The 13,585-nt window shown below is 35.4% G+C and overlaps 1 protein-coding gene across 11 annotated transcripts in view; it reads right to left on the bottom strand.

Moving 5' to 3' along the window:
* HMCN1 (hemicentin 1) overlaps positions 1–13,585 on the bottom strand; it is a 532,161-nt gene that overhangs the window by 242,945 nt on the left and 275,631 nt on the right. For all 11 annotated transcript variants that reach the window (XR_013529004.1, XR_013529005.1, XR_013529007.1 and 8 more), the window contains 4 exons: positions 7,649–7,769; positions 6,498–6,761; positions 5,184–5,328; positions 1,705–1,826 (listed from right to left, as the gene is read on the bottom strand). Coding sequence is in view for 6 of the 11 variants with exons in the window: in XM_035280045.3 (XP_035135936.3) it covers positions 1,705–1,826; positions 5,184–5,328; positions 6,498–6,761; positions 7,649–7,769 (652 nt within the window). In the remaining 5 variants the exon portion in view is untranslated. The remainder of the gene's footprint in view (positions 1–1,704; positions 1,827–5,183; positions 5,329–6,497; positions 6,762–7,648; positions 7,770–13,585) is intronic.

The raw sequence follows: 13,585 nt of genomic DNA, 5'->3' as shown, positions 1-13,585 counted from the left end.
GTGGTGCTTAAAGGCTGGTGCATTATGCAACAGCTAATCAAGAAAAAAAAAATGCCCACTCTTTCAAGTCAAAAGGGGGCACTCACTTGTGACTTTGCCATTACCATCAATATTCCTGTCCTCTTCTTTTTCAACTGACTGAGTGGGAAACAATTCCTGAAAATCAGCTCTGGCACGGTACAATTCCTAGTTATTCCTTTGTGTTCCTGGCCCAGATTACAGATGGCTACTAGAAGGGCATGTGTAGAATACACATATGGAAGTTCCTGACACTGAGCCAAATTCATGACAGTCAGTCCACAAGCTCTTCCTGGCACTTCCCAGTTATTTATGCAAGATGTCTGAATAACTCACTCAAAACTCTTTCTCTGCTGTCCTTCTCTAAATTAGTATTGCTGGGAAAAATATTCAAGTGTTCAAGTGTCTGTTTTCCCAGAAGCTGAGGAATGTTGACATGACTCCAGTGCTTTTGATAATTACTGGACATGAACAAATGAATAGTTTGTGATGTATGTCAACTTGCTAAATTGTTTCAGAAGACAAACTTTATTTTTCTAGCAGTAAGAGAATACAAATAGTTTTACTGCAAGAAGAACATGCTTATCTGAATTGCATGCTTCTGCTTTAAAGTTCTCCTTGAACTTACTGATAGCAAACAACATATCCTAGACTTATAAATATATGATATACCTATCATTATAAGCTTCATTTGTCTTAAATCAACTGAAGAAAATGCATACCAGCACTAAAAGCAAATACAGACACTGCAATAAATTCAACAGTAGCAATATTTAGCTCAGAATAGGTTACAGTTAAACACATAGCAACACTAGTCCACAGGGCAGGTAGAAAATCATTCAGTCAAACAAAGTTTTAATTATAGATAAATGCTGAGTAAGTGGCTTAATCCTGATCATTGATTATAAATGGTAGTCTTTTTTTTCCCCTAAGAATTATGTGAAATGAGAGAAAATACTATTTTTAATGTATTTTACCTTATAAAACAATATGAACTATATCACCCATCTGTTCACAGGAAACATACAATCTGAATGTAAAATAATTAACATTACTTCTTCTCTTCTTAGAGCCAATATTGTAGCCACTGAGGCCCTGTGTTCCTAGAATGTTATCATTTTCATTATCTTCAATTAAAATGTCAGAATCCATTCATAAACGCACTCTCCTCATTATGAACACGGGAGAGAAAGAGGGAAAGTTTAACTTTGTTCTGATCAGAACAGATCCTTCACTTAAACTTTATTTTCTCACAGGAAAATGCTATATGATCATTTCAAAAACGATTCATTAATCCCTGACAATAATGATAATAACAATAATAATCACTAATATCTATTAAGTGCTTCTATGTGGCAGGCTCTCTTCTAAATGCTTTGCACATATTACATATCATTTAATCCTCACAGTTTCCCCATGAGACAGAGACCATTATTGTTATTATGATTTTTTTTTTATAGTTACGGAAACCAAGATATTAAGTCCTTAAATAATTAGCCCAAGGAGGGTCATGTATCTGATATGTGGTAAAGCCAGGATTTGAGTTCACAATTCAGTGGAGAGATAGTAGTAAAATAACCATAAAGACAAACTGTATATTGTATACACACAAACTGGTTAACAAACATCCCATTTCCATAGCTGCATTAATACTCGGGTAACTGCAAAGAAATTAGTGGTAATTACCTGATACGTCAAAAAACGTCTGTGCCCGTCCAGTACCTGCACTGCTGACAGCGATACATTCATAGAAGCCTTCGTCAGACAAAGTGACCTTCTCAATATCTAAGTTCACTCTGGCAGATTCTCTGGAGGTAAGAAAATGGAAAACGGGTAGTTACTATGAAACAAGACAAACTGAAAGCAATGATCCACTATTTCTTTTGAAGGCTCATTCAAAAGAACAATGTAAAGAAACTAAATTGATAAAACTGCAGAGTTATTTTTAACTGAAAATGACGTACCATTTATATTTTACCAGAAAATGAAGCTTTTCTACTCTGATCAAAAGATACAACATAAACAATAATTATAGAGATTGAAAATTTCTTTGAGGAAATATTTTGTGGTTATGTCAAAAAATAAGATAACAGAGCTGGCTGGCAAAGAAATGCTCATTAATCCTCTCTCCTATTTTTTCCAGTTTTTGGTCTCGTCAGTAGGAATCTTAGATAAAGCAATTTAATCAGGCAATATACAAATCTGAGGGTAGGAAATTGACTTTTTGATTCTAAGAAGATAAATCCCCCTTAACTTTCTTTTAGATAAATTCCACAATGGGTGATAGACCATATATTGTTCAACCTACATACACAATGGGAAATGAAAGCAAATGACCGGTTTTATGGCTTTAAACCAATTTAGGTTAAAAAATCCCTCGACTGTATTATGTATTCATTCATTTAATAAAAATGTATTCTTTGTCCTCTAACACTGTTCAAATTATTTCTCATTTTCTGGAACTGTCTTAGTAATAAATATTTAATCTTTGTTTCAAAGAGCTCAATGATGTACAAAAATAGACATTATTCTGTTTTAAAGTGTGACTGAAATGTTAGAAATATCTTCATAATTTCTCTCTTGTATCATCTGCAACTATTTATAATCTTAAAAAATCAAGATACAGATAAGTTAAAAAGCCTGCTGCAGTCAAGAGACCTTCCCCTGAATTCTGGAAGTTATGTAAAATGTAATTCCTTATGGTGACATCTCCAGCTCTCTCCCCATCCAAACACACCATACTTATCATCAAACAACCGTGAAGAACTTACTGAGCTCTCAATTCATATTTAGTACAACTAGGGTTTGTAAGAGAAAGTTAAAACAGGTTTTTGTGTCTTAGGAAAGTGAGAAACACAGCAAGGTCACTGTTCTACATGTTTTAGTAGCTGAGAAAATTCACTTTGGTTAAACGTTGCTTCCTTTCAATTCTGTAGGTACTACATGCCAGTGGTTCTTCTTGTCACTTTTAGAATAAAAGCAGAATGCCACTTGACTCCATACCCTACTGATCATATAAGCTGTGTCTTCAACGTTTAACAGTACACTAAGTACAAGTTTGTAAATGTCATCGTCTAGGAGGTACTGGTAAGTTTCAGGAAGGTAAGGGTTTGGAAGAGGTATATCCTTGGTGTTTTCTTCAGTGCCTACTTAAAAGCTGAGCATATATTGGTATTCACAAAAACAGATTGATGGAAATTTTAGAACAGAAACTGACAATTCTTTGAGTCCTAAATCCCTCTTTTTAAAATTGAGAAAGTTGAGATATAGAAAGGACAAGTAATTTGTTCAAAGGCATACAACCAGTTTACTAAATGTTTAAAGAATGTTCTTTACAGTTATTCTTGTTTCTTTCTTGATTATGAAATGTTACATGAAAATAAGTCTCTTTTTCATGGAGCCTTCTCAGTTGACATTAAGCACTATATAGACATAATAAAAAAGTTTTGAAGGGTAGACTTTGGAATAGGGAAAAGAACATGTCAAATAAAAATGCGGCCTGCTGCTAATGCAAACGGGTTCTCTCTTATATCCCCTGGTGACTAAAGTGACTGACATAAACAAACATTAACTCACATGTTTCATGCTATGAGGAAATCTAGGGCAGGGACATGAGAGTGAATTAGGATTAGAATATCAGTCTATCATCACTCATGCCTAACTTTGTCTCTAACTTCTCACATCCAAAGAGCTTAATGCATGTCAGCAAAGCATGTCATATCTCTGGGCCACAGAGCTGGAAAAATGAGAAAAAGAATTCTTGTGGCTTACCTCCCAGGAATTGTGTGGAATAAATGAATTAATGTTTCTAAAGAATCTCAAGTGTCTTTGAAACATGTTACTATTTAAATATAAAACAGAATTATTTGATTTCATCAGCTAGTTATGTAGCTTCATCATTTCATATCCTGGTCAATCATGTTGCCAGTTATTAACACAGCTAAGTGCATCATTAAGAAATATTATGTAAGGGGCAGGAAATAATACAGTTTAATCTTTAAAGAGTAGAAAATTTTCTGGTTATGATGAACATTCCGGCCATAAATTTTTGATTAAAATGACTCCCCATAAAGCAACTGTATAAGCTGAGACTGTCAAACATTTAACATCTTATGGAAGTTATGTGGATATTAATTTAACAGTATAAAAGCCTAGTAAAAAAAATTCCTACAGATTTTCCCAGAATGTTGTTTGTTTCATAGTAAGTTATAAGGCAACACTTTCCAGAAATCATTTTTCTCCAGTTTTCAAGCTCTACTTATTTTTAATCATTAAATTACTTATATTTGTCTCAAAAAGTTACCTGACTTCACAAGGAAAAGCTGGTGCCCTCTAGCCCACTCCTGCTGATTGTCATATGCAGGAGCCACATTTGCTGTGGCCTATCTGTGACCCCACCTGCAGCACAGACCACACCTCTCTGAACTTCTCTGCTACCCTATTCCTCCTGGCTCAATGGGCTTCAGCCAGACTGGCCTTCTTCTGCCTGTCTTTCTCATGTGCCCAGTCCACTCCAGCCTTTACACATTCGCACTTGCTCTTCCGGGTGTTAGAACACTCTTCTCTGGATACCTTACTGATCATCCTTCTTGCCGTCTTTATGTCTTTGCTCCAGTGCTCCTTACTCTGAATTTTAGGATTTCAAATTGGTCAATGCTACATGCATTCCTCCTACCACTATTATTCATCCCAACTAACCTGCCCTACTTTCTGATAAAATGCTTACCAGATTCACTTATCATAAACACTTTAAATCAGATTCAGAAGCACTCTTACCATGGAGCCAATAAAGCTAAAGCTTCAGGACCTCTCATTTGCAAGGTCTCCTTCCAAGATTGTGCACTTAACGTCATATTCATAATTCTGTATTTGTCTGAACAACAGACCCTCAAACTATAAAACATTCAGATTTTATAACATATGGGTCAACATGTGAATGTATTCCAGCATTTATTATATTATTATATGTATCATCTGTTCACTGTCTCCCTCTGTGACAATATAATCTCCACAGGGGCACAAAGTTGTGTCCATCTTGTTCCCTGCTATATTCCAGACAATGAAACAAGTGAGAATTTCCAGTGGAAAAGTACACTGCAATAATAATCTCTTTATATTTACATCTTTAATGCTATATCTTATGACGGACAGAAACATGTACATACTTCAAATACTGGTCTACTCCAAGCGTAACTCCATTTCTGACAAAGCTCAAGGTAAAGGGCAAAAGACTGCCAACAGAGCAGGGAATCTGGCCTGGCTGCAGATAGTATCCTGGGGTTTTCTCAGGCATTGTAACTTTGGGAGCATCTAGGAAAAAAAAAGAAAAACAAACCACCAAAAAATCATAAGCAAGAAGATCACAATGATATTAAATACTGCCTCTGAATCCATTCAAAAATCTTTTTACTTTAATCACTTTTTCTATCTTTATTTGTTCAAAGCTGGCTGATTTCTGGATATCTTTTGAGCCTCTTACTATAGTATTCATTGAATATAAGACTCCTTTGTTCTTAAGACACGGTATATTTTTGTACCATCAAGATAGAAAAAATACTACCAAATAAGTGATAATATATCATCAATTCTAGAATATGTTTTTATTTCAAAAACATAAAAAGCCACATATCTCAAAATCAAATACATAGGATAATTTTCCCAAAGTAAATGTAAAAAATGACTTTTAGGAATCCATCAGGTTTTGTAGCATTCAAATTAGGGGCTAAGCCAACTTTGAATGTTGTATATGAGGAAATACTGAGGTTGGTTCTAGTCTCGCCACTCTACAACTATTATACACCAGCTATAGAATTGTTCCTGAAGTTCCCAAATCACTAACCTATGTATAAATGATAAATGTTTGCCCCTCAACCTAACAGCACAATTTTAGAAACAATTCTGTATCTTTATCAGTCCATGGTTCAAACTACCGTCCTTAAGATTGGGTCAGAGTTCAGTCATGAGCCTTGAAAAATAGCTCAAGTATAGCTAAGTCAAAATGCTACTTGTTGCTTCCAAATAACGTCTAATCTGTAATCCTCTCTCTACATTTGCTACTGCAAATGTACACTTAACTAGCTTACTAATCAACTAGACAGATAAAGGTAGTGATCACTAGTTGTTTACAATGAACTACCATCTACAGAGCAGAAAGTTTATGACAATTGTATAAATACTTTTAGCCAACTAAGATAGTTTAATCAAATACATGTACCAGGCTTTTTTAGGGAGGAAGTACCAGAATTTTCCAATTCCAGTTCTTACACTGACTCATCAGAATTCTCAGACCTGCAATCAGTGAGACTTAACATGAAACTTTGGATATGCTGTTTAACGGTTAAGAAAAACTGTTACTTACATGTAAATGCCCATCAATTTGGTGGTGCAGTAATAATATTAGTTATTTTATTACTAACTTATGGGACCACATCACAGCTTAAACTATCAATGTTCCAGTGTTGGATGAAATGAGGTCTTACCTGGGACAATGCTAGAGAAGGAAACACTCGATACTCTCTGGAAGAGGTAATCATCCTTATCATAGCCTGTGACTTTGAGAAAGAAGGCTTCGTTTGGTGGCATAAAGTCAGAAATATTCCATATGCCATAAGGTTTTCGATCTGGGTAATATTTAACAGGAATAGTCCTAAGAGAACTTCCTGAGATACTCAAAAGTTCAAGAAGATCTATCCTAGCTGGAGTGGAAATTCCAGAAGTATTGAGCAGCACATAGGTAGGTATTCCTACAAGAGAAAGATTTTGTCATTTACAAGAAACGTGCAATTGAAGTTCTATATCAAGTAAGTATTTGCGTGATAATAATATGTGAGTACCATAAGGATGTCCCACAAATTCTGGGTCAATTGCAGAATTGTTTCTACATGAAAGACAGTTTATGCATGACCAGAGAGTCTTAGGAAATCCTAAGAAATTACTTTTATAGTATTTTAACTATGTTTACATGTAGAAAAATTAGAATTGTGAAAATTGTTATATAATGTTGGATCACATGAATACTTTTAAAGATAAATTATTTTGTATCCTTCCAGAAACTGCCGCAATAAAAATAAATGAAAATAACCTTCCCCAAATTTTAAGAGTTACAGTATAGTTAGGCTTCTTTTTAGCTAGAAAACTATAAATCTCAATGTATGAATAAAATAAAAGAAGGACAAGGCTTAAGAATCACTGATAATTTTATCTTTGAAATACAGTGATGTGTGACATATTTAATTTTTCAGCTTTATACACACATTTTACCTTAACAATAGGTAATTTATATTTTGGTAAGAAAAAAATCTCAAGATCTGGGTTAGTAATTCTCAAAATTTAGTAAGTGTAAGAATCAACTGGGGTGCTCACTAAAGAAAGTACATATTCCTGGGCCTTAACTTCCATGGTTCTAATTCAGGAGATCTAGAGTGGGGCCTGGGAATCTTAATCTGTAACAAGCACCCTGGGTGATCTTCATATCAGTGGTGTTGGGATTATACTTTGAGAAAGTGACTAGGCCAAGAGAACAGTCACATTTAATGTTAAGCTTCTCAGTTGTATTGAATACAGACAGTCTGAGAAATATTTTTCATTTGGATATCTATTATGCCAATTCAAATAATTTACACATACAAACCTTGCACTGGTCTGCTGACTGTTTTTTTGAAGTCCAGGGTAGGCTTTCGAGAAAAGCCAGCTCGGAAATCAATAGTACTGAGGCCAGTAATGCGAACAGAGTGCCTTCCACTGCTTGAGGTCTGAAAATGTTTAATGACAAACCTGGTCAGCAGTTGATCCAGCATGCTGGTCATATGCAACCCTCGTCAGTATGGGAAACTGCACAATATTTAGTTAGGATGGACGTCCAAAAACTGAGGCTCTGATCTGGATGTTCTGAACATAGTATCCTTCCAGAAACTGCAGCAGAAGCTGTGAGTCTATATTATAAATGCAAGTTTTGTAATACATACCCCATGTGGACAGTTCTAAAAAATGATTCGGTAATATGTTTCATGCATAATGATAAAAGATACAAGTGCTTAGTCCCTAGTGAATGGTCTTGAAATAAATCTGTAAAAGCTCCATGAGGGCATGGATCTTTGTTTTAGTCGCTATTAACATGGTAGATGTTTAGCAAATATTGAAATCTTCTCCCACAAATACATCCAGATTCAATTCTAGAAAATATTTACTTCTTTGCCTCTAGGACATTACAGCCAGTGGGAGCAACAGAGCTGACCGTTTGCCATATTTAGGCTATCTGGCATTCTCAGCTCAGCAGTGTTCTAGAAAAGATACTCAGTGTTTCTTAAAAATACAAAGTCCTTAGCTCCCAACCAGATTTACTAAATCAGAATATTTGGTCAGAGCAGTCTAGGAATCTGCATTTCAAAAACCACCTAAAACTTATCAACAAGAGTTCACCATTTTATTTTATTACATAGATCACCAAGATTCTGTCTCAAAATAAAATGACCACATAAGACCAGCAGTTAAGTAGAAGTAGGCGATGGGAATGAAAGAAGAAAACTCACATGATAACACTAATGTAAAATTATCAGTCTCAAACTCAATACTCGGAAGGCACATATTGAGGTATTATAGCAATAACAGAATGCATTGGAAGTATATATATAAATTTTAATCTGGTAGACAGCAGATTTATGTATATACATTTTAATCTGGTGGACAGCCATGGTTCACACCATGGTACCGGTGGGCCACTTCCAGAGCTGTGTAAACTACCCAATATTCCCTGAATCTCATTACGACTCCTTGTTACATAGCAGTGTGGAGAAGAAGGAAAAGCAGATCTGTCCCTGTTGCTACTATGTTTCTTCCTCATTGAGTGGAATCTCAAGAACTCAAGTAGTAAAATGAAGGGGAGGAAGAAGAAAAGAACACATCAGCATGAAAACTGTTGGGTATATTCTTTACATAAATGATGCAGCTAGTTACTGTGATTCATTTGCATAAAGGTTACAAAAGATTATATGTGTAAGTGTAGAGATCTTAGTACCACCCTTATTCCATTATTTCTCAATAGAAATGTGTTATAAATTCCACATAATAGATTAAAAAAGGAAACTATGGATCATGACTCAATTTTAAATCAGAGATTTCCTATAGGATTATATAAAACCTTGATAATTCTAATGTCAACTTCTTTAGATAATGTAGAACTTTATTGAAGACACTATCACCTACTAATTTCATGTAAGTCAATCAGAATGCTTGATATTACAATGGGTTAATTTTTATTTATTCACTAACATCATATATTACTGTTAGTTGCCTTGCTCTTCAGAAAGTCCCTTATGAGGAAACAGCTGTTGAGGTTACTAAAGGTAAATATGACACATAATTTGCCAAATGATTGCTTTCAAGTTCTACTCATCTGTCAAGTGTTCTGTGCATAAATCAACAAACAAAGGTGGTTTTAAAAAATGTGGTACTTAATAGCTGAGTGAAAAAAATAAAAATTATATGTTTTCCTCTATTACTAAATAACAGGTTAAAATAAGGTAGATTTGATGAACAGGGAGCCCCTTATAAGTTATATAAAATTAATGTAATACAAGTTAACTTTGATCCTCTAAAGACCACACCAAGGAATAAAGTATGTGAAAGTGAGAATACAGGTTTAGGTCAGGTGCAGTGGCTCACACCTGTAATCCCAGCACTTTGGGAGGCCGAGGTAGGCAGATCACGAGGTCAACAGATTGAGACCATCCTGGCCAACATGGTGAAACCCCATCTCGACTAAAAAAGAAAATACAAAAACGAACTGGGCATGGTAGTACGTTCCTGTAATCCCAGGTATTCTGGAGGCTGAGGCAGGAGAATCGCTTGAACCTGGAGGTGGAGGCTGCAGTGAGCAGATCACGCCACTGCACACCAGTCGGGCAACAGAGCAAGACTCTGTCTCAAAAAGATTTTTTAAAATAATTTAAAAAAAGAATACAGGTTTACTATTCTCAGAGCAATGCTAAAATATGAAGAATAAATAAAAAAATGTATTTCACGTGTCTATACTATATTGTAGACAGTAGGAATGTCTACAATGAATTTAAAAGGGTTTATAAATAAAAGATATTTCCAAGTGAGTCCATTTTTATATGTAATTAATTTAACCCAGGGCTAAGGGTAATGGGAACAAAGAACATCCCAAATAAACTAACAGCATGGTTTAAATACACAATAAAAGGGAAAAAATTGCGCTAACTTGGTTAAAGTTTTTAAAATAGTTTAGTATTAAAATAACTTCTGATGTTAATTCATGCATTCATTATTATTTAATTATTGTCTTAAAATAATTCTAATACTTGAACAGTATTTTAGAAACACTAAACACCACATTAAAATTTCTTCATGAGAAAGTGTCAACAGTTTGATGTCTATTAAAGTAAGCTATTATTTTCATCTCTTTATTCTCTAAGCTCCCTTTAAAAAATATTAGTGTAATAGAAACAAACAGGTTTTATGTACAATGAGGGTAAAACCAAGCAATACATGAAAGAGGGAAGAGAAAAAAGCATTAACGTGCACAAAATGCACACACACACTATATATATATATATTTATATATACAAATTTTTATATGTAACATATTTATATATAAATATATATAAATTTATAGTTATATATAAAAATTTATATATATAGCGTGTGGATTTATATATTTATATATATAAAATATATATAAATATTTTTGTATAGTTTATAAAATATATATTTATATATATAAAATATATATTTTTATAGTAATATATAAATCCTTACACTATATATATATATATATATAGATAGATAGATATATATAGATATATATATATATATATAGATAGATATATATAGATAGATATATATATATATAACTTAACCTTTTATATAAATTCTCACTTTTAATCCTCACAAAAGTCCCTGTGAGGGAGTTTTGTCATCTTTACTTCATGGATCAGAGAGGTTAGGTGACTTGCTCAGTTAACAGATACAGAAGATGGCAAAGCTTGGGTCTGAACTCAGTGAAGCTCCAGAAACAAAACTCTACAGCTACCCCATGCATTTCTTATGATGATCTCAATGAATTTCATTATGCTGGTTTGAGAAACACTGAAACACGCTGAACTGATTTACACAATAGGAGAGTAATATGGAACTCCCAGGACTATCCAGAGGAAAGCAGCAGAGAAATGTAATGGGGCAGCAAGGAGTTTGCGGCCAAGGGAAGAACAGGAGGGCACAAGGGGCTTGACGACATAGCTCCCAAATCTACAGGTAAGTCTACTAAACTCACAAAACACTCGCTATTGACAGATTTCTTGTGATATTTTGAAGGGGCTGAGTTTTACTCTGCATCAACGTACAAAAGGTTAAAATCGACACACAAATAATCAGAAGGCGAGGAGACCATAAGCAGGAAAGCTTTAGGAAACTGTGGGAGTGTTGGGAGACTTCGGTTCTCATGAGTTATGAACCTGATGAGGCTGGAGGACTAAATGACATGAAGGTCTTGGAGGGGCAAAGAAAACTCAGCTAATTCTGTAACTGAGTCAAGCAAAGAGGTGGTCCAACCATATTTCTTTCCCTTCCTTTCTCTTCCAATTATTTTAGCCATTTTAGTAAATTGTCCATAAATGCAATAAAATTGTGTGTGTGTGATCATATTAGTGAAGTCAAAATTACTGTCTTAATGGCTTTCTATTTGTTCTTTTATATCATGTAGATTCAACCTGTGAATTATATTAAAATTAGAATATGGCTCCAAAAAGCATGTTTCCACCATGGAATATCTTGAAGTATTACTCCTGTAGAGTTACCCTAACCTCATGGCTTCTGTAGATAAGAGGAGGGAAATCTAGCAGCAGCATTCAGGCTCAGAGCTAGAACTTTCTAGCTAGTGAACAGGATTTATCTGAGCTAGAAAGAGTTGTATTTCAAAGTCAATTTATTCATACAATTTCTAAACGCACACAATGAGCCACATTACTCCTCTGAACAAGTAGTCTCATGTTCATTAAGTTGGGTAGGGTCTGAGTCAGGAATATACAGCTGCTGCAGTGTGAACAGACGTGAGGTAAGGTCACGGTTTGGCAAAGATGAGGTTATACTAGATGTGATAGTTAATATTAGGTATCAACCTGATTGGACTGAAGGATGCCTAAATAGCTGGTAAAGTATTGTTTCTGGGTGTGTCTGTGAGGGTGTTGCCAAAGGAGAATGACAGTTCAGTCAGTGGACTGGGGGAGGAAGACCCACCCTCAATGTGGGTGGGCACTATCCGGTGGACTGCCAGCACAGCTAGAACAAAGCAGGTGGAAGAAGGTGGGATAAGCTGACTTGCTTAATCTTCTGGCTTTCATCATTCTCCCATGCTGGATGCTTCCCTCCATTCCTCCTGCCCTTGGACATCAGACTCCAGGTTCTTTGGCCTTTGGACTCTTGGACTTAAACCAGGGGTTTTGTAGGTGCCCTCAGGCCTGTGGCTACAGACTCAAGTCTTCACTGTTGGCTTCTCTGCTTTTGAGGTTTTGGGACTTGGACTGAGTCACTACTGGCTTCTTTCTCCCCCAGCTTGCAGATGGCCTATTGCGGGACTTAGACTTGAGACTGAGTGAGACAATTTTCCCTAATAAACTCCCTTTCATATATGCATATATCCTATTACTTCTGTCCCTCTGGAGAACCCTGACTAACACAGAGATATATGCCGGCATCCAAAAGTTGTAAATAGATAGCCCTGGTTTATAACATAGTAAGGGAAAAGAAGGAGCAGAGTGAACTGGAGTCTAGGTTTCTGAATTGGAGTCAGACTAGCTGGACTGAAGGAGCAAGACAGGCTGAAGGACAATGGAACAAGCACCATGGAGAGCTCCAGCAGAAAATGACTTGCTCCTCTGAGATCTCAGCTCAGATCTTCCTGGTCAGCTCTGCCTTTACTTCTTAGTTTCAAGTCAAAGTCCTACTAAATGCCTGCCTACACTGAAAGTCCCTTCAAGGAAGTAACTATTTCATATTCATCACCCACAGAATGTCACTCAGGAGGCATGTGATTTTGTAGGTTTAATAAATGACGTTAATGACATCCACACGCCTAGTGTTGATGTTTTTCCTTAGATTTTCCTCAGACCAGCTAATGACATAATCATCAGGAATTCACTACATATTTCTAGATGTTAAGTATGTTCACATGTTATCTCTTAAAACCCTATTATATCCAAAGATAATTTTATGGCACAGCAAAGAAACAGAGGCTCAAAAAAATGATATTTATATCTAGGTTTAGACAGCAACTTAAATGGCAATTATTCCAATTTCAATGTCTTTCTAAGGTACCTAAGTCTGTGCATGGTATTTTAGAATAACATAATTTCTGAGTAGATTTGGACCCCATGGAACAGAAAACAATAACATTCTCCAGCTATTTCTTTGCCATTATATGTTTCTGAGTACCCCATTAGTTAGGAAGAGTCATGTCAGTGGGGTGTTGATAAATTCTTCTCTAACCAAAAACCCCTAATTTTTGGCATTATTCAATTTCTGTAGTGTAAATATTCCCATCACAGCTGATTGC

Source organism: Callithrix jacchus, chromosome 18 (assembly GCF_049354715.1).
Source record: "Callithrix jacchus isolate 240 chromosome 18, calJac240_pri, whole genome shotgun sequence".
Classification (NCBI taxonomy): Eukaryota; Metazoa; Chordata; class Mammalia; order Primates; family Cebidae; genus Callithrix; species Callithrix jacchus.
Note: the sequence above shows the minus strand (reverse complement) of the source record. Positions and strands in the feature narration are given on the sequence as shown.